At 35.9% G+C, this 22,983-nt stretch overlaps 1 protein-coding gene across 3 annotated transcripts in view; it reads right to left on the bottom strand.

The window, feature by feature from the left end:
- Positions 1-22,983, bottom strand: part of NOX4 (NADPH oxidase 4) — a 177,753-nt gene that overhangs the window by 102,403 nt on the left and 52,367 nt on the right. For all 3 annotated transcript variants that reach the window (XM_061120442.1, XM_061120435.1, XM_061120427.1), the window contains exons 7-11: positions 21,085-21,157; positions 18,907-18,987; positions 3,974-4,190; positions 1,640-1,804; positions 1,461-1,523 (exon numbers count right to left, since the gene is read on the bottom strand). In XM_061120442.1, the coding sequence (XP_060976425.1) occupies positions 1,461-1,523; positions 1,640-1,804; positions 3,974-4,190; positions 18,907-18,987; positions 21,085-21,157 (599 nt within the window). The remainder of the gene's footprint in view (positions 1-1,460; positions 1,524-1,639; positions 1,805-3,973; positions 4,191-18,906; positions 18,988-21,084; positions 21,158-22,983) is intronic.

Here is a 22,983-nt window from a genome sequence, read left to right on the forward strand (position 1 = left end):
TGATACTTTTCACATTCCAGATTGTGTTCTACGTGCTTTATTTGTAGTATTTCATTTGAACTCATAAGGTGTGTGTGAATAGCTACTGTCTTTATAATAATATTACACTAAGAAATGAATGTACAAAAAAGATGAAGTAACTTGACAAATGTTTCCAAGCTTTCAACTTGAATAATACATCACATTTAACAGTGGTTCCAATAGGGGCTTTCCAGGTGGTACTAGTTATAAAGAATCTGTCTGCCAGTGCAGGAGACGTAAGAGACACGGATTCTATCCTGGGTAGGGCAGATCTCCTGGAGAAGGGCATGGTGACCCACTCCAGCATCTTGCCTGGAAAACTCCATGGACAGAAGGGCCTGGAGGGCTACAGTCCATGGGGTCACAAAGAGCTGGACACAACTGAAATGACCTGCAGACAGCACAGCCAATCCCGGCAGAACTCCATCTCTAAACCTTTGCACATCAACATGCTGTTTTCCTGGACCTCCCCTCATAATTTGATCAATTCTAACATGTAAATATGTTGTCCTTATCTCAGTTACTTTTGTTAGAAACTGAATTAAAATCTTAACTTCCATCAACAATGGAAAATATTAAATAAATTACACTGTTTCTACTGTGACATACAGTGATTAAAAATAATGAGGCATTTACAAATACAGTAACATGGAAAGTTGTCCACGACCTATTGGTGAGTGAAAAAATAAAACTTTAAAACAAAGGATCCAGCAAACGAATGGCAGACACCCATATATGCCAAAGAATGTAAGGAAATATCGGTAAGACTATTTCTCAAACTTAAGAACAGGACTTGGGAGCGGGGTAATGAGGAAAAGTTATGATGTGATCCTATATGCTTCTGAATTATTTACTCTTTTCATAATGGGCTCATGCCATTTGTATAAGGCAAAAAATAACATTAGGGAATGGGCTAACAATATTTGATGATACCATAATTTAGCCAGATTTCCCCGCATTATTTGTTCTATTTTATTTTTCTGACTTTATTTTCCTTTTCCTTCTCCATACACAGCCTAGATGCCAATTACACTGAGCTTTTTCTTTTCTAAACATTTTCTTTTGCTTCCATCTCAACCCACAGTACTCTATTTCCTTAAATTTAATCTCTCTAAAGAAAATCATGCACATTTTATAATTTCATACATATTTTATAAAAAGAAGAGTCCAAATATTCAGGAAATTTTCTGCATTTTGAATCAAAAAGATTTCATAAATTAAACAATATTTCCTGAAGTTTAAATTTTTACAAAATAATTAATAGTTACTAAGTTTCTGTCTAGGTAATTATATTTCTTGTAAAAAGATGGTTTACTTAAACATTAAGGATATTGTGACAGCCTTGAATGATTTTTAGAATGAGGTGGAGTGCACACACACACAAAGAGCAAGATGCATTTCATTCTAAACATTAGAGAATCAAAAAACAAGTTTCTTACCATTGTGAGAGTAAATGGATGGTTTTCTAATGCAGACACACTGGGACAATGTAGAATAATGTACTAAAAAGCAACAAACAATTTTTAAATGACCAAGAAAGAAGTTCAAATATCTTAATAATGCTAATTTTGAAAAAACAGATAAAAGGTATTTTAAAAGTTGCTGGACATTGACTTACCTGGCCAGGTCTTGCTTTAAAATTTTCTTTGACCATTCGGATTTCCATGACATCTGATGGATGACTTGTGACTGAGATGATGGTGACTGGCTTATTGCTCCGGATACACCTGTAAAGCCTTTCAGCACAATATAGGCACAAAGGTCCAGAAATCCAAAGCCAGGTCTAATGGAGAATTTTTGAAATACACTTTAAGAAATACTTGTGTTATAGGACTCTTTATATCCTGCCTCACTGCTTATTTGACACATTACAGTAATAATACAGCAATGATAATTTAATCTGTATTTGAAATAACAAAGTGTAAAGAAAAATGAGTAAAAAGCAACAGATGCTCACTGCAACTTACTGAAACAAGAGTAAAGTATAAAATAGAAGGGAAAGTAATGTCTGGACCCTACCCTCAAGCCACTATCAAGGGTATAACTACCATTAACAGGTAGTTTATTGTTTCATATATCCTTCTGGGCCCACAAGAAATGTATGTTGTATATATACAATATCTTTCTCTAAAGGAGGAAGAAAGAGAAATAAAAGCTTAAGTAAATCTGGAGTATTTTAGTTAAAAATGTACCAGTCTAATTTTGTTTAAAAAAAAAGAGAACCCTAGGTATTTTTAATGCACACAATATGCATGCATAATATACATATACAAAATGTATACCCAATGTAAAATATGTATATGTATATATTTTCAAATATGGGCATACCACATGTGTTGTTCACAATTTACTTTTACATAATATAACACGAACAGAAGATACTATTTAGAATTTGGAAACCATGACAATTTTGCATGTATGTTGGAGGCATAACGCTCATCCCAGGATAACTGCATAGCCTGTGTGGTCAACCTTTCTCCTACAACTACACACTTTATCTCTCTCAACACTTGGAGGCCCCCAACCCAAATGTATTTTCATGGTCACCTTTTAAATCCTAATCTACAGAGTTATTCCAGAAAGTCCTTATTCCATGCAGATCATGCCTGCTCCTCACATTTATTGGGTTGACCAAAAAGTTTATTCAGATTTTTGCATTTCCATCTTATAGAAAAACCCAAATGAACATTTTGGCCAACCCAACAGTTAGAAACTGTGTGCAGAGTAAGCATCACAGGACAAGCTCTGAAACTTCGGGACATTGCTTAGCCTCTGGGCATCACACAAGTAAAATGGGACTCACAATACCTGCCTTCCCTAACATAAAGCATTGTGTGAAGCCAGAAAAGCTCTGAAGATTGTAAAGCTTAAAAGAAATCTAGAGGATTATTATTAATAAGAAAACAAGACAAACACACTCATTCCAAAGGCATCTACAAATCGCTATCTCTTGACTCCCTTTTCTTCTTCTTAAAACAGACATTCAATTTCACTATTTCCCGACTTTCCTTTGGTACAGACACAGAATACAGGGTGTGATACCCATGTGGGCAGCTCCCACGGCTACAAGGGAAGATTATGACTCTTACCAAACTACTAGTTGGGTATTTTGGGAAGAAGTTTTCTAAGAGCAAGATAACTTGGTTTTGTACTGTTCTTCTCCTACAAGTTAGTTTACATACGTTGGTCAGAGTATATTTACATATTTAAACCACAATTTCCTCATCAGAAAATTAAGGTTGACAATAATTGCTTCAAAGAGCTATGAATATTTAAAAAAATGCATATAATGTATTTTAGCACAGCCCCAAGCAGATGGTATTAAGCATTCAATATACTGATTTTACAACTCAGTATTTATAATATTATACATAATATTGTATCATAATAATATTATACCATAATTTCCTTATCAGAAAATTAAGGATGATGGTAATTGCTTCAAAGAGTTATTGTGAATATTAAAAAAGCATACAATATATTTTAGCACAGTCCCTAGCAGATGATATTAAGCATTCAATAAATTTATTTTACAGCTTACTGTTTATAATATTATACATAATACGATACTATACTATAATAATTATTAGTAGTAGTACTAGGTTTTTCACTATTATTTTTCTTATTCAACCTACTTTTGTCAATGCATAAGGAACGTATCTTTGCCACCTTTCTTATGGTAAGCACCAGTGCCACAATTTGCAAAGATCATATGATGAGTTAAACAGGAATTTTCTATATTCTGTAATATCATAGATCTACTCATTGAACTGTAGGCTGCCTATTATGGAAAAACAGGTACTAATTTGCTACTGAAACAGCCTGAAACATTCTCTTCTGTAAGAATAATTGCTTTATTACCTTCAAAAACATGTTTAAATGCAATGCTGATCAATTTTTTATGGGAACATGGACTTTGCAGAGACCAGTAAAGGCATAGGACTAATCTGACCTGTGGAAAATTAGCTTGGAACCTGGGCTCTTCCATACAAATCTTCACAAACGTGTCCTGGGTAAGTTCATCAGGCTTTGAAAATCCTCCAGGAGAAGATTCATGAAAATGTTCTGAGAAATGCCCTGGTAAATGAGTATTCTGGTAGTGGGTTCCATTAAGATTCATGCAGCCAGGAGGGTGGCTATCTAAATTAGTCTGATACTTCAGCAGCCCTCTAAAGTTCAGAAAAAAATAAAAACAAAGATAAAAAGGAACTTGAAATCAGAGGCACATTATAGTAAAATAATCTTTTTTCTTGTTGACTTTCACATACCATTTATTCAAGAAGTGCTTCTCATATACCTTATATAACATTAATTGAGAAATCTTAAAAATCTTAACAAATTCATTACCATGGAACTACGTTAAAAAATTTGGTTCCCCTCCCCCAAAATACACCATAAATACATGGTAGGGAAGACACATGCAATCTTTCCAAATATTCTTGCATTTGACAGCTTTTATTTCAAGTCTATTAAGCATTTATAAAATCACATACAAGTTTTCACTTCAATAAACACTATAATATGAGTACTTTCGCCATAATTTTAAACACAAATGGAAAAGTACAGGGTTCACATTTGATTTGGCTAAGACGAGACAAAACAAGCCTTGCTGATTCACAGGGAAATGTTAAACAAACACAATAACAGAAACTGGAAGTGTGCATCTCCCATGGTCTGAAAAAAATGAATACACTCCATCAGACCCTAAACCTGTTTACTTTTCGATTTCTCCATAAACAAGAACCACAGAAAAGGCTCACAATAATGAATCAGGAAGGAAAACCTAAAACCCTAAAATCCCATTCTGATTATTTCATATTTTGTGAGATTTAAGACAAGTCTTCAACTTTCTCTGTTCTGTATTTTTTATCAAAAGGAGTTAAGTAAGATCTACTTCATAGGGATAGTGCATCAAATCATAGATTTACTTTTTTTTTTTTTTTTTCATAAGTAAATCTTGAAGAAAAAGGTAGGACCTTGAAAAGCACTGAAATGTTTATTTTAATTTTGAAAATATGAAAATTTTCATTTCCAAAATTATTTTTCTTGGTTGGCTAAGAGTGTTTAAATTACCCTTCATGCTGACCCTAACCCTAAACCTTCATGTTTTAAATGACCCATATAATTTCAGTGTATTTTGAAAAGTACATCTTTAAGTTTACCACAGCTACAGTAACTATATAAATGATTTTTGCAAAGATAATATTTTAAAACGACAAAGACTATAACAAGAAAAACGATATGAAATAGATCTAATATATGAAAGTTAGGAAAGCAATAACTAAGTCAGTCTTTGGTGTAATGTACCATCTACTCAACCTGATCATTCTCTCATTTTCTCCTTATGCTTATGTTCAATTCCCTTTCACTCTTCATTTTATTTTACTTTCTTCCCATAACTAATCATCAGAGAACACACAGTACATGCAATGAGCTTCTAAGTAGTGAATGAAATGCACGGACATTGTACAAGTGTGAGAGAAGTACGTAATTCTTTATAAAGTTCTAGTCACATAATACAATTGTTGTGCCATTCTACTTAGAAAATCTGATAATTTGGTACAGCTTTGATTACAAGTAACGAGTTACCCAAACTTGCTGCTCCTACTGAGTACCCTGAGGGTAGTGGCTGACAGGTGGACAGGCCAAAAGTCTGGAGCAGTTTTTCTATTGGCCATAAATTGAACAAACTGGCATAATGCAACCGGCATGATCCTAGATGGTGCTACCGAGTTCAAGAAATACTCAAATTTGGCTCCTAAACCTTCAGAAACTCAAAATCCAGTTTAGAAGATATCTTTAGAGAAGCTGACCATAACTCAGACCACTGGTGATGATTTCAGTAGAGTGATTTAATGACAGCTTAGTAATGTATAGTAAGTATGAGGTTCAGTCCAAAACAATTTATGTTCATTTCACATTATCCTCACAACTACTGTAAATAGGAATAACTATTTATCAATTAAGAAACTATTTTAACAGATTAAGTAACATCCCAGCAAGTAAGTGGCAGAGCCAAGATTTGAATCCAGGTTTGACTCAAATTCTATGCTCTTCACCTCTTACTATACAGCATGCTAACTCACTGGAACACTAGATCCTCAAAACTTTCATTTGAAAAAGATGACAGATGGACAGATCAATATTTACTAAGAAAGTATGTCAGAAAATTTGTAAACATCTATTTCCTACTTGAGTTTCTCTGGTGGCTCAGTGGCAAAGAACCCTCCTGCCAATGCAGGAGACATGGGTCAGATCTCTGGGTTGGGAGGATCCCTTGGAGGAAATGGAAACTCACTCCAGTATTCTTGCTTTGAGAATCCCATGAACAGAGGAGCCTGGTGGGCTAAAGTTCACAGGGTCGCAAAAGAGTCAGACACGACTTAGTGACTAAATAACTAACAAAACTAAATAACTAAACAACATTAACAGCGAATGTCCCACTTAAACTTCAAAATAACATATAAGGTGTTTTCATTCCCATTTTACAGATGAGAAACCCATATTGTTTAGGTCAGAGATTCGGTCAGTAGTAGTCAAAGCATGGGGCTTGACTCAAATGGTAAAGAATCTGCCTGCAATGCAAGAGACCTGGGTTCAATTCCTGGGTTGGGAGGATCCCTTGGAGAAAGGAATGGCATGGTATTCAGACACTTGATCTCCCTCATTCCAAAAACCTGTATCACGCAAAGCAAGTAAGTTGGTTAAAGAAGGAGACATCAAAGAAAGGCGTTCAATATGAACAAAAACCTGGAAATTAGGTCAGATATAGAGTGTGTGTGTGTCTGTGTGTGTGTGAGAGACAGAGAGAGTGAGAGAGAAAGAAAGAGAGAAGGGGCTGCTGAACATCAGGCAAAGGAATGTAAGTCATAAACAACATCATTCTCCTTCTCCTAAGTCATAAACAACATCATTCAGGTTGGACATTACCCCATGTACAAATGGTCCTTATTAGGATAAATGTTGCTGCCATGCAGTACAAATCTTCAGGCCAGTCCAATCAAGTAAACAATGTTGTTCCTGGTATATAAAGTAGCACAAAATTTTCTAAAATCCCTTTTAATTTGGAGAGCTTTATGTTATTTTAAGCTGTTCTCAAGTTTAATGGCATAGGTTACCTATGACTATGCCCGTTAAAGTGGTATTTTCTTTGTTTCAGAATATAATTATTGTCATTGAAGGAACACGTACAAAGGAGAAAAGATCTACAGACAATGATAAACAAACAAAAATTACCATTCATCAGAAAAAAAAAATTAAGCACAAAATCTTGGGGTTTTTGTATAAATTGTATGTGTCAGTTACTCAGAGGTGTCCAAGTCTTTGCAACCCCAAGGACTGTAGCCCACCAGGCTCCTCTGTCCATGGAATTCTCCAGGCAAGAATACTGGAGTGGGTACCCATTCCCTTTTCCAGGGGATCTTCCTGATCCAGGAATTGAACCTGCATCTCCTGCACTGCAGGCAGATTCTTTACCATCTGAGCCAACAAGGAAGCCCTTTGGATAAATTAGGTGGTAAAGATACTGAGGAGTTCAAAAGGTAGGACAGTGGCAGGTTTTGAACTTAGTATTAAAAGGAGAGGTAGTACATGCCAGACAAGTGCTTGCTGCTTTAATCTATTTAATCTATTTCCACAAACTTCATAATACATGTGTGTGGTAAAGATTAGTGGCCTCGAAGAAATTCAAAAAAGAGGGGATATAGGTGTACATATAGGTAACTCACTTTGCTGTACAGCAGAAACTAACAGAACATTGTAAAGTAACCATACTCCAATAAAAATTAGAATAAGAAAAGGTCAGTCTCCTCATCTTAGAATGAGCAAAAACACTCAGAACTGTTAGGTGGTCTGCCCAAGACCACACTGTCAATCAGTGGTCAAGTCAGCCAAAGGCCATGCTCCTTCCCGTGTACCAGGCTTGCTCTCCCTGCAGAATTTCCATTCTACTTATGAACAATATTCTGAAATCAAAGGCCAATGTATGCAATGAATACAGTTTTATGGCTCTACATGGCTCTATCTATCTAGAAAAGGAAGTAGTATATTTCTAGCTAACCAATAATTTTATGTTATTTTTAAAGTTCAATGAAATGCAATAAACTTACCTTTTCACTGTACTAGTGAAAAGTAGGAAGTGTTCATTTCTTTGGTACTAGTGCAGAACTACGGGATGGCGCAGATAGATACGGGAGTTGGTGATGGACAGGGAAGCAGTCCATGGGGTTGCATAGTTGGACACAACTGAGTGACTGAACTGAAGTGCAGAACTTCTTAGAACATGCAACCTTAAATAAACATCTCTATATGTCAAGCCCCTAAAATACTTCCACTCTGAAGAATTTTTAATTCTGTTGTTGTTCAGTCACCAAATCATGTCCCACTCTCTACAACCCCAAGGACTGCAGCACGCCAGGCTTCCCTGTCCTTCTCCATCTCCCGGAGTTTGCTCAAATTCATGTCCAGTGAATCAGTGATGCCATCCAACTATTTCATCCTCTGTTGTCCCTTTCTTCTCCTGCCCTCAGTCTTTCCCAGAGTCAAGGTCATTTCTAGTAGGTCAGCTCTTTGCATCAGGTGAATTTTGAATAGGAATGTACATTAAATATTATAGACACTGGATTGACAGATAAAATCAAATATCATCTTTTAATCCAGTTACTTCACTGTGAAAGCATTTGTTAAAACTGAGTTCAATATGTGGTCTCTATGATTTATTTGAATCCCTAGTACCTATATTTATTTCAGCAGACATAATATACCTGCCTTTCTTTAGAGTTTAATGCAATAACAAAACTCACTTGAAGTAATGCTTTAAAAAATGCACAGTTCTCTTCTCTACCTGCCAAATAATTCTGATCTTCCTCATTGCCCTACAGCCCCACTGAGATATACCTATTTCACACTGATTGTTATTTAATTTTTGAGACTGATTAATTTAAATGATATAGCCCCTGCCTTCAAGAAGCTTACGGTTGAGTGTACTGCCATCCAAAAGAACTTTATGTGATGGTGGAAATGATCTAAATCTGTTGTCTAGCCATGGGCTACACGTAGCTGTTGAAGTGTGGTAGTACAGGCAAAAAATTGAATTTATCATATTATTTCACTTTAATTAATCTAAATTGAATAGCCATACCACAACTTTAATGGGTATAATTAGATATGAAAGCAAGAACAGCAACAAAAAACCAAAATGAGTAATGCTTTATAGATGTGTAATGACCTCTAAAGAGTATGTAGAGATGATGAACTCTGCTTATGACATTCTGGAAAGGGCTTCATGGGAGAAGCAACTGAAGGAAATGGAGATCCCAGTGTTACAGGATAGGGAAATGGAATTCCAATATGAGCGATTACAATGAACAAAATACACTGTTTATTCCCAAACTAGTAGAAGGGCTAATATCTTGTGCATTATATATTCCCCTTATAACCACACTCACTGCCAAATCTCTTCAACTCTCCAGCAAGTTTCTTGCATGTTTTAAGTCTTCAATGTATTTCTAGTGAATTAATTTTTCAAAGCAAATAATAACTATATAATTTTTTAGATATGGCAAGTGCATCTAAAAGTTAAAATAAAAGGAACATTCTTATACTGTTCTATCTCTCAAATGAAAAATCATTTGAAAATGAAAAAAGGAAAGAAAAAGATGTTAGTCAATTGGAAAGCAGAAAGTCTTGCCAAGTTAAGACAGTGAAACAGTAGGGGATGGAGGCACACAGACTGTGGGAATAAGAATGCTTACTACTAATTTTTTGGGGCATTATGCTCCAAAAGAGAGATTTTGAAGTATCTGTGGGATGTCCAGTGTTCTTCAATCATAAGAAATCAATGACTTTATGGTGTATCAAAATAGGTGGTTGTGGACACTATTGTTTTTGCACTCATAAGGATTTCAAGATGCACTTTCAACACTCAACAGCGTTTCCACAAAACTGGCTCTGTCGCCATCATCTTCAAATGCTTAACAATTTATTATCAAGGGGCCCTGTATTTTCATTTTGTAGTAAGCCCTGCAATTAAGTATCCTGCCACAGACTGTCCGGCTGGCAAAACAAAGCCTTGGAATCTAAGGACCTAGGATCGAGATTCAAACCTTCCTTAAGTGTGCAAAGTAAAATAGGTCATTCTAATAAGCTTCCTCAGCTGAGAGATAGTACCTGTTATCCTCTACTTAACAGGTTTATAAAGGAAAGGCCTTTGATCTCTTAGGAAAGAAAAAATATGCAAGCATCCAATATTTGTTACTATTTCCTTTGCTTTCAGGCTTTACTAAAATGGCAGTGTGGGATAAAAGGATTATTCCACATTTCAGAAAAACACTGATGTACTGGAAATATTTCTTATAATAAATTTAGCCCTTGTTCCTTCTCCTTCCTCCCCAACCTTCTTACCCTGTACCTCTAGCCAGAACCACTTGTTATTATAAATAAGGCCCCAGGAGAAAAACTTAGGTTAAAATTACATGAGAAAGTATTCGGTCTGAAGTTCATTATTTCCATCCTCAAAATGGGGAGAAAGTAAACTCACAGTTTAGAAGATTAAAAAATTCATTAATAAGTGTAGCTTGTAGCATAAATTGAGCTTTCCTGGCGGCTCAGTGGTAAAGAATCCACCTGCCTGGTCGGGAGACCTGGGTTTGATCCCTGGGTCGGGAAAATCCCCTGGGGAAGGGCACGGCAACCCACTCCAGTATTCTTGTCTGGAGAATCCCAAGGACATAGGAGCCTGGCAGGATGCAGTTTAGGGGTCACAAAAAATCGGACACAACTGAGCATGCATGCACATACACACACATACAGTAAAAATCAATTTATGTACATGAGAATGTCTTAAATATATTACTTACATCTATCTATACATATGGCATCCTTATGACAAAAAATACCCCATAATCTCAATTCCCACCTTTACCTGGCTTTCAGGATAAGATATCAACAAAAGTAAATAAATCGTAAGACTTTAATTAGGAATTATTACATAAAAAATCATTTTTACCTAAGAATGAAAATAAATCCTATGAATGGGAAATTACAAATGGGAAAAATACATACATATCTAAAGGTCATAGTTGTATAGAACATTATATTTATTAACATATGGAAAATATAAAAATATGATGTAAGGGGACTTTGGATTACATATAACAAAGACTTACCTTCTCAGAAATTTTATTCACCCTATATATTTTAAGTGAAAAATTAAAAACCAAAAAGTGCAAGAAGACAAAGAGATAAAAAATTTTCTCCCACAATCCAAAGAATTTTTAGCCACAGAGGCACACAAAAATCTCCAATAAAAATATGCCAGTCTACAATACAACCAAAATAGTCAAGACTTCAAAGTTAATTCCTCTGGCACATGAATTGATATTCTTGTTGCCATAATAACTTATTATCTAAACAGCACTACATGTAAGTGACAGGCTCAGAGTGGCAAGCCAAGTTACATTTAAACAAATACACAGATTATTTTTATTGCTGTCTGCAATACTTTCATATTTGAAGAAAATTGTAAGGGCCTAGAGAGACAACACATTCCTAGATAAAGGCCAATTAACACAATTCCACGTAATCCGGCAAATACTGAGCGAATGATGACTTGTGAAAGGAATTTCACAGATAAAGATGAGGAAGAAATAGTCCTATCCTAACCGACAAGGACCTACTGTAGAGACCATGGAACTCTGCTCAATGCTGTGTGGCAGCCTGGATGGAAGAGGAGTTTGGGGGATTAGAATGGATGTATATGTCTGGCTGAGTCTCTTTGGTGTACACCTGAAACCACCGCAACATTGTGAAGTGGCTCTACCCCCACACAAAATAGAAAGCTTTTTAAAAAGGGAATAACCCTATCCTCAAAAACACTCCAATTTACCGAGGATATATCACCCTGCTGTGTTTTTTCTCCTCTTTTGTATTCTAACTCACAGATGTATAATAGGCTGTAGGCTGCACTGGGATTTTCTTCTATTCAACTACAACTTCAGCTATCACCTGACTTTCTCCCTTTCACCTAAGGTTTTATATTCGTGCATATGTGTGTGCTCAGTTGTGTCTGATTCTTTGTGACCCTACGGACTGTGGTCTGCCAGGCTCCTCTGTCCATGGGATTTCCCAGGCAAGAATACTGTAGTGGGTTGCCATTTCCTACTCCAAAGGATCTTCCCAACCCAGGGATCGAACCAGTGTCTCTTGTATCTCCCACACTGGCAGGTGGATTCTTTACCACCTGGAAGCCTATTAATATTCTCCTTTTGTTGCTGTTTTTCAATCGCTAAGTTGTGTCCAACTCTGTGACCCAGTGGACTGCAGCACACCCGGCTCCTCTGTCCTCTGTCTCCCAGAGTTTGCTCAAATTCACATCCGCTGAGTCGGCGATGCTGTACTACTTTTGGCTTAACCTACAGATTCCGGGCCTTCCTTTCACGTGGCTTTGCCAAGTTCCCATCTGACATTCTAAGGGCAGGTGCCTCTCCCCAGGAAGAAAATCCCACAAGCCTCTCCTCCCTCCACACCAGAGTGAGTAAAAGGAGACCTCAGTTCAAGTGCTTCTAAAAGAGAAGATTCTTGGGAACCAGCAACTTCTAACACTTAACTATGTTGCATAATTTCCTCCTCCTGAGGGCATAGCAGAAGAAAGATAAACCAACACAATAAGCCTCATCTCATAAGTATTTGTCTGCCCCAGGTTACTTCTTGACTTTTAATTCCTATGAGGCTGACAATGCCTCTGGTTCACTGTCATTGTTGACAAAGTCTGTGTTCCTTGGGTTTAAAGAATAAATGTTTTTAGAAACATGCTCACAAAAAGCCACTCCTTTCAAAGTTTCTGAAAAAATGATTTAAGCAGAATATAAATCATGCTCTACAACAAACTCATGCCAGTAAGTAGTTCCAAATGGCAGAAAGCTATGTTTTAAAGAATAATTCAGGTATCACTTATGTATAATAATAAAATATGGTCTGAAAAGTCCAGCTGGCTCAGTTATTAATGTTTACTATTATCTGGCTCTCACTGTCATCCACACAACTGAGGAGGACCTTTCCCCTTTCTTTTCCAGAATTCTCACATAATATTTTGCCTCTTATGTAAATAAAAAGTAAAATACAATTACCACCCATGCAACACTTCCTAGAGCTAAAGCCAGTGGGAGCGCTGACTGTCTTAAAATTGAGAGGCTAAGGTGCCAAATCTCATTTACAACGTGTTCCCTCCATGTGCCTTTCAAAGGAGTCCGGTGAGGCTCTGGGCTGAGACTCTGTGACATTCATAATTGCTTTTCCCTCCAATATCCCTTTTATCAGCAAGTGAGAATGGCAGTATATCTCTCCTCTTGATGAGTTTTTCAAATGAAAATGAAGAAAGAAACATCCAGCTACATTTATGTCTGGAAAGAGGAAACATTTTTGGCTTTTCAATATTTTTCCTGAATGTCATCTGAATTGAAATATCTTTAAATACAGTGTAAAAATAGCAATCTCCTATAAAAGTGTACTTAAAAACGAGAAAAAAAAAATTCCTTAGGAGAAGGTTTGTCTTAAAGTCCTCAAATCTTTATAATTAAAATCTATTGCCCTCTTGAGGGCTAACAACATTATAAAGATTGTTGCCCTTTCAAGGAATATTCTCTGATCTGCTAAGCAATTTTCATTACATGTTTACCAGATTACTTTGCTGATAGCAAAATCTGGGCTCTTGAAAAAAAAAAATGTGTGTTTATAAAAAAAAAATATTGTTCAACCAACTAAATGTGGAGTTTCTTCCTTACACAGGTATTTGTATTAGTGCAAATATAATTTTTTTCCTGCTAACATTTATTCAGCATATCTATATTCTGCCTACATTGCTGCATTCACTTATTCAAACCTATGAGACAACTCTATCATATGGATATTTTATTATTAATCCCATGTAATGGATAAAAAAGAAAGGACAAATTATCTGGCAAGGTCCTACAGCTAGTAAGTGATGTAAGCTCTTAATTGCCATGTCACACTTATCTCCTAGGGAAAAAAATAATGTGTTTTAAAAATCCATATAATCACTGGAAAAAAAATTGAGTTTAGTGTATATGACATATTCTTTTTTAGGGTGCCAGGCAATAGGAATGCTTATAAATACTAATGGGAAAAAATCAAATACATAGGCAAAAAGAATAAAAACTAGGTTAAGCTAAAGGCATGCATAATCAAGGTAACTGGGCTTCCCTCGTAGCTCAGTTGGTAAAGAATCTGCCTGCAATGCAGGAGACCAGGGTTTGATTCTTGGGTCAGGATGATCCCCTGGAGAAGGAAATGGCTACCCACTCCAGTATTCTTGCCTGGAGAATTCCATGGATGGAGGAGCCTGGCAGATTACAGTTCATGGGGTCAAAAGAGTCGGACACGACTGAGCGACTAAGCACACAGAAGACAATCAAGGTAACTGGATCCTAAATAATATTGCGAGTAATACTTTGAGCAAAGCTAAGATTTCCACTTAGCCAAAATAGACTGCATACCCCAGGAGCACCACATTTAATTTCAATTTCCAGCTTTAAATGGGATACAGGGAAGCCATGCCAATAGCCAGCTTGATTTAGTAGTTAAGAATGTGGGCTCTGGAATCTATTTCAAAAGAGAAATAACTTCATAAAAATTAGAGCTTTCCAAAAACAGAATGGGATTTTCAAAATTAGAAATTTACTTAGATATACTGTAGGGAGACTGAAAGAATCTTGGTCAAAATCATCTTTTGAACTTTCTTCAAAACAAGATTTTATAAAAATAAAATTGACTTTAGAAAATTACATAAAGCAATTGCTCCTCCTTATAAAAGTCAACAATTTCAAATAGCTTTGCTATTGAATTAAAAAACTGTCTACAATTTCTAGCCCATGTTGATCCTTCAATTTTCTGCACTACTAGAATCCTGGAAAATATAGTATGTTTACACTTGGAAAATATGTAGTTTAAAATTGCCTTTAGCACTTTCAATTGATTTTTTTTTTAAATTTTAAAATAATAACCAAGGCTGGGAGACTAAAGCTTATATATTACATTGTTCTTCTATACCCTATTATTTTACTCACCACATTGATGGAGAAAAAGCAAATGCCCAACAAAGAGTGAGCTTCTGTTCAAATCTAAAGCATACTCTATCAGGCACTTCAAAATAAATTCAAGAAGCTTGTTTTGAATAGCTGTACTTTACTTGTATAACCAAAAGCTAGAGAGTAAAATTAACAAAGCATTTTATAAATAAAGATACATCTAAGTCTTCAACATTGGCACAAATAATAGCTTCAATAGATTTACTTATAGATAGACCTTTTGCAATAAGAAAGAACATTTTGAGAAATGTTCCATTTTGAAAAAGCTGTAAGATTTATCAGTAGTAGTTTTTACCCCATACCAGCAGCATAATCTATGTAGCTTTATTAAAAATTAAACTTGACAGAATTACAAACTTTTAGTTAGAAGATGAATAAATTCAACAGATTTGACTTACAGCACAGTGACTATGGTTAATAATACCATATTGTACATTTGAAATTTGCTGAGAGTAAATCTCAAGTGTTCATGCCAGAAAAACAGGTAACTATGTAATGTGATAGATAAGTATTAATTTGCTTGTACACTTTAAATATATTCTATTTGTCAATTAAAAATTAAACTTCATAAAATATGTGTACTACAGAATGCTTAGAGTATTGTATATTTGTTGCATGACACATTTCAGTATTAGAATAATTGTTTTCTTCATATTTATCTATAATATGCAAAAAACTATTAATTCAGTCAGTATAATAGATTAAGTATATAAGTCATTCTGTAGATGTGTTTGGTTATTTCTTTATATAAATTAAAGTCACTTTCTGTTTATGACCCCTGTTCCACAAAAGTAAAATCAAGATTTAAATATATATTGTATTTCCCCCCAAAATGGAGAAAGAACTCTTAATACTCTCTAAACTTCAGAAGTCTAGTCTATTTAAACTCTTGAACCTTTGAAAAGTGACTCTATTTGAAATACAAAGAAACAGATCTTTTCAGAACTTTAATTTAGTATAGCTTAAAGGCAAAAAAATGCATAACTAATTTTATCAGCAAATTATATTTTTCTCTAATCTGTTATAGCTAGAGAGAACAAGCCCAGGTAAATCGAGATATTAAACTTTAAAAATAAAAACTTAAGACCCTGTATAATCGGCTCTATGTTCATCCACATCATGAGAACTGACTCAAAGGCGTTCCCCATTATACAGACTGAAGTAAGTCAGAAAGAGAAAAACATATATATGGAATCTAGAAAGACGGTACTTATGTACCTATCTACAGGGCGAATATGGAGCTGCAGACATAGAGAACAACTTACGTTGGTGAGGGGATGGAGGTGGCGGGACGAATGGGGAGAGTCACATGGAAGCATATACACTACCATGTGTAAAACAGACAACCAACAGGAATTTGCTGGATGACTCGGGGAACTCATAACAACCTAGAGGGGTGGGAAGGGGTGAGAGGCTGGAGGTGGGTTCAAGAGGGAGGGGACACATGCATTCCTACGGCTGACTCATGCTGATGAACGGCAGAGGCCAACACAATATTGGGAAGCAATTTTCCTTCCATTAAAAATGAGTAAGTTTGGTAAAAAAAACTTAAAACCAAATTTTTAGAAGCACTGAACTCTCTAAAAAATAAATAAAGAAATAAAACACTATGGGTTTTTGTGTCAGAATGCCTGGATCTGAAAGCAGGATACATCAGTTAAGCAAATTTTAGCAAGTTATGTACTCTCCCTAAACCTAATTTCTTATGTAAAGGGTGTTTAACAGTATCATTTATCCTTATAAAACTATAATCCTTTAATAGTATTAAGCATCTAAATCATTTTGAATTTATGCTTGGCATACAGTAAACAGTATGCAAATGTTTTAAATTAGTATTATCATTAGTAGCACATCTGTTTAGTCATAGTCCATTTTTATGATAATAGCCCTGGACAACCAAGCAAGCCATTTAAAGAACAGAATATAAAGCAGATTTTCTCTACCAAGGGCTTTCTTGGTGCTACAGAAGATGTTAGCCCCACAAGGGAAAAGAACAGAACCCAGAGGTTCCACTGACTGCAGCCCTCTTCCCTATGTGGCAGCCATGGCTAGCTGGAAGTCAGGATTATGTGTGGCCATATATCTGTGTGTGTGTGTGTGTGTGTGTGTGTGTGTTTTAGTTCTCAGTTGTGGCCTACTCTTTGTGACCCCATGGACTGTAGCCTGCCAGGCTCCACTATCCATGGGATTCTCCAGGCAAGAATGCTGGAGTGGGTTGCCATTCCCTTCTCCAGGGGATCTGCCCAACTCAGGGATTGAACCCGGGTCTCCTGCACTGCAGGCAGATTCTTTACCTTCTGAGCCACCAGAGAAGCCCAGTCATATGTCTAATGCTCTACAATTATATGTTCTAGAACCATGATACAGAACAGACTAAACCAGGACCTGGGAGACAGTAAATCAGGACATGGGAGACAGAGGTCCATAAAATGCTGACATCTAAACCAGTGGCCTCCCAAATTGGAGGAAAAACATTTTGAACATGCAGCTTGAGATAAGTATATCATTTATGGATCAGATTTACTGTACTGAGAAAGTATATTATAAAACATTCTGGAGAAAAAATTAACAGCAGGCCGGAACTTTCCTCCACATACGTCTCCCTGGAAACCTTCCGGGTTATGACAAACAAGGAGGGACAGCTGTGTCACCAGTCAGCAATGTTTGCTACCGGAGGAACACATCTGGACGGGGAGGATGCTGACTCAGCTTCCTGATGCAGTGTGTGCTGGCAACTGCGAGCATCCCTTTAGGAAAGCTGGATCCTTATCAAGAGGCTGATTCTTGTGGAGTGTGAGCCTTCCCCAAGGTGAAGGAGCCCTTATCTACCCATACGATCTCATCTTAAAACTCAGTTACTACATAGGAGGTAATGCAGAGAAGGTGGGAAAAGGTTCCTGAACATCTAGAGGGACTCCCACTGAAGAAGCATCTGACATTATCCTGCTGACATTCTGTTTCCAGTCCTGTATCCTTCTACTAAACCAAGTCAATCTGGTGCCGAACAACAGTGTCATACTAGTGTGAGTGTTAAAACCACAGGTCCACTATGGTGATCATACAGACATGTATATACACAAAAAGCATATTACTTACATCCTCTAACATAATGAATTATTATTTTTTTTTTCATAATGAATTATTTTAAGCACCGTACATTTGAGTATACTGCTTGGGTCCAAGTACATTTCAGAGTATTTGGGGTATATTCTTTGTAACCACTTGGAAGCTATCGCTTTTCCCTCTGTGATTTTCTGGTGTTTTTCACAGATGTTTTTCTTTGGTCCTTGTAAATCCTTGGCTTTCTCTGCAAATACTAGTGCCCCTAGGACTTCTTAAACTAAAAATTGTTAACTCCATTGTTACAAACTCTGCAGCAGCAAGACATAAGGAATTCCTGAAAATTCAAACATTAAATACATTGAAGTTCTTCACTTCCTGCTCATTTTCTTTTAAAGTTTATCAAGATATAACTACAATAGTATACATATATCCCCTCCGATGAAATTTTTTTAAAAAATTAGAAGAAAAGATATAATTATAGAAGGCTTTAAAATCTACAACATTGTGGGAGAAGTAATTTTGTCTTTCCATTTTAATATACTTTTAGGCTAGTTTCATTAAAACATGTTACGTCCAAAATAGAACAATTCATCCCACTCGACACTACCCTCAATTCCAGTAACCAAAAATTTTGCCATTTCCTATGAAAATTTCTATAGGCTTATCTTTCATTACCCCATTTTTAAGCACATGTGGTTTTTAAAACAGTTATTAAACTTACCCTGATACATGTAACATCAGCAACATGTAGAAGACAAAGAAGAGATTATGAGTATACCAGAAGATGTCATAGTTAGAAACTCTGAAAAAAAAAAATAACTTAATTTCAGTTTCACTTCCTACTCCATCTCTATAAAACAAGCAAGCATCCTTTCAAATACATGTCACTACTGAAAACTGAAATATGAATTCATCTGAGATTTATCTATTAATATCAACATATTAGCATACCATTGCAGAAAACTGAAGAAATTATAAGCAACACTTTATCATCTTGAAGATTATTTGTATTTCAAATAAAGATACACAGAAAAATTAAAATCAGGTGTTTATTTTTAAATTATGATGTAAGGCTAAGGAGCAGGCAAGTCTGCTAATGTGTACTACTGCTGCCTTTATCTATCAATATTCTCAATTTTCAAATGATTTAAAAACAACGAATGTTTCTATCCTATTATGTATTTTGAGAGTAGTTCGAAGGAAATTCAGATGGAGATAAATAAATGTTCATCAAAATTTTTATGATTTCTCTAGACAGTATATAACTTTAAAACCTTGTGTTACTGCCCTGGGGGAAGACCAAGATTTTAAAAAGGGAAGGGTACAATCAACACAACCTATAAACTGCTTGAAAGAAGTAAAAAGACTATCAGTTACTTATTTCATATACCTGAGTGGATGTTCAAATATTAGACTCTTGGAGGTGGAGGGAAGCTACCTGAAAAAAGCTTAGATGATTCTCATACAACCCCCAAAACCTTTTAGAACCCCCAGTTTAGGCAATAACCAATACAATCACATCTACTCCAGTCACAGATTGCTACCACAAACAAGATCCGTAACACCCTTATAACATAAACTTTCTTGCATAGATCTGATCTTTTTAATCTAAATTTCTAAAAGTGGAATTACATCAAAGGACGCACACTGTGTAAAGTTTTTGATATACACTCCCCACTGCTCTATAAGACATGTTTATCAATCAAGAACCCAATCATAGAAGTAGGAGTGCCTGTCTCCCCGAATCCAGACTCGACTTCATACATCTCCAGAATCTTGGAATAGGGTGTTATTTCATTTGTGTGTTACTTGCTTTCATTTCTTCTGTGACTTACCTGTTCACAGTAATTACCCATTTCTACAGCATATTTCTCAACTGTTGCAAGTAAACTATTCAAATTTAAGAACATACTAGTTCCATAGCAGGGCTTCCCAGGAGACACTGCCGGTAAAGAACCCGCCTGTCAATGCAGGAGACATAAGAGACACAGGTTCCATCCCCGGGTCGGGAAGATCCCCTGGAGGAGGGCATGGCAACCCACTCCAGTGTTCCTTCCTGAAGAATGGAAGAGGAGCCTGGTGGGCAACAGTCCAGAGGCTCATAGAGTCAGACACAACTGAAGCAGCTTAACAAGCATGCATAGTTCCATGTGGGTGTAATAATTTCCCCAGTAACATGTTTACTTTCCAATTTTTATACGTATATTGACATTCAGGAGTTTTAGTTTTCATATTTTTAGATAGCTAAATATTTCCTATATTTCCCCTTGTCGATTATGAGCACTGATAAATATAACTTAAAGTTTCCTCCAAATCTTCAGTGGTGCAATTTTTCACAGCTAACTTTGTCACTGAGCTAGAATTTCATTCACTTAAGCCTTCCTTTCCTCACAAGCTTGTAATGGCACCTTTATGACTTAGCAGGTTCTCAGATATGGCAAAGTCCTCTTCAGGGCTTTCTACCAACTATCACTTAGTTCAAGGCCTTGGTCATTTTTGCAAGTAAGTCCTATTCTGTTTTTATTAATTAAAGTATAGTTTTCTTATATTAGTTTCAGGTGTACATCATAGTAATGCCCTATTCTAAGTTATTGAGGCATATTTTTTTAATGTTTAGTAAACCACATCTTCCTTTTATTCCACTTGGGAATATTTACTTGAAACATCCCCATACTCAAATCCTTCTCACTCAGAAATTTGACTGAAAGATTTTTCCAAAACAGGAAATTATATGTAGAAATGTCTCTATTTCCCTCTTAGTTACACAGGAACCAGAATACTGCATCAACTAAGCATTTGGGTTAATCAAGACATTTTCTACATATGAAAATGAAGATAATCTGAAGGAAATCTAAATAGTCTGACCAAGAAACATCAAAATAATGGCTCTGACACTCACCGTATCGCATATGTTGAAGCTGTAATCATCAAGAACAGCACCAGTACCATGCAGACTCCTGTCAGGCCAGGAACTATAAAAATATACATAAGTACATTTTAACTTAAGTCATACTGAGAAAAAAGGTACAAAAAATTATTACCTTAAAATTCAAAGTCCTAGGCTGCTCTATGGGAAGCCTAATTGAAATCATCTATCTCCTAGCATGTTCTCTATCAAAAAAAACTTTTTTTTTTTTAATTAGCATTCGTTTCAAGGTACTTAAGACAGAGTAGAATCTTTTCCACCTTTAACAGAAAAGTCCCTTTTGGTATTTTCAAATATTCCAATCAGAATGGTGACTACATTCATACTTTTACAGGAACACACTATAGCAAACATCAATAACTAATGCAACAGAACACAGTTGACATTCAACATCCTAACTGTTTTGGTTTTCTCCATCAGAGTCAATGTCAAATAATTTCTTTTGGACTTCACTATCTAGAAAAAATTTCCAGAAAAAATAAGCAAAACCTGAAACTTTCTAAAAACCACAGCTTCAAGTGTAAAACAAAACATGGTGGATATGAAGAAAAAAGTTACAGTGCTGATTTTTTAAGAATACTCTCAGACATAATCCCCTTTAGAATGGAAAACATTTTAAAATCAGTGTTTCTGATATTACATAACACTTGTTCTTAAAAAGAAAGTGTGCAAATATGTCATTTTACAAAATTAATACTGGTTTAATAGATTGCTACAAACCTAGTGTTAGCTCATAGAGGACATCCAAAATGAATAGGTGATATGCTATATCAAAAAGTGAAAAATCACAGTAGTCTCATTTCTTATTATCTTATTACTATCAAATAAAATATTGTCTATAATTTACCTTTATTTACTCTTACAATCATATGAGCAACAATAAGTACTAAATGACCTAGTTAAGAAAGTCCATCTCAAACCTTTCTAGAAAAGGAATGAAAACAATTCTGTCTCCAAAAGTACAGACACCTCCCCACTCTTCTTCTTGACAAGGAAGCAACTACGAGACAGAGACCCATCAGGGGACGAGAGCCATCAGCAGAAGCAAACAAGCTGGGGGCAATACCAGGGCAATGCTGATATGCATCATTAGGATCACAGAGGGTATAGGATGGTTGGAAAGTAATACTAGAAATTCCAATACAGTAGAGACAAGTTTCCACTTGTAAAGGACCACGTGAGAAATAAGGAGTCGGTCTATGGAACTTAATACTTGAGTACGCCCTCCTTTTCACTCTTCCCAGGACACAGATTTGGAAGCCTAACAAAACTTGCCTTTCCCTGATGCCCCAATCCAAATCATCTCCTCTTTAACTTTTTCATAGGGCACTCCCTTTCCTACTGTCTCTCCCATTGCTTTACCTCCTAGGGGTAACAGAAGAGCAAGATAAGTACACTAGTTCACACGAAAGGATTAATAGCATTATTTAAAAAGAACAGCAGGCCTACAAAATGACCAAGCCTTTCCTCTTCCAAACACTTATCCCCCCAAAACACAAACATATCCACCCCAAACTTGTTCAAAAATATTCATTAACCACTTTAATACTCAAGGCCTATAAACAATTCAAATCTCCATCAACAGATGGATGGATAAATCATGATTTATTGTGCCTGAAAAATTAATCAGCAGTTTAAAAAAATGACATATACCTATGCATATGAACCCAGATGAACCACAAAATTATTAGTATGAGTGAAAAAATCAGACACCCCCCCAAAAAACCCTGAAAGAATATAAGCTCTATGATTTCTTTTATACAACATTCTAGAAAATTCAAAGCATTCTTTAGTGGTAGAAAGCAGATCCATAACTAGGAGGGGTAGACAGCAAGATGCATTACAAAAGAGCACAAAACATTTTTAGAATGA

This window comes from Dama dama, chromosome 2, assembly GCF_033118175.1.
Source record: "Dama dama isolate Ldn47 chromosome 2, ASM3311817v1, whole genome shotgun sequence".
Lineage (NCBI taxonomy): Eukaryota > Metazoa > Chordata > Mammalia > Artiodactyla > Cervidae > Dama > Dama dama.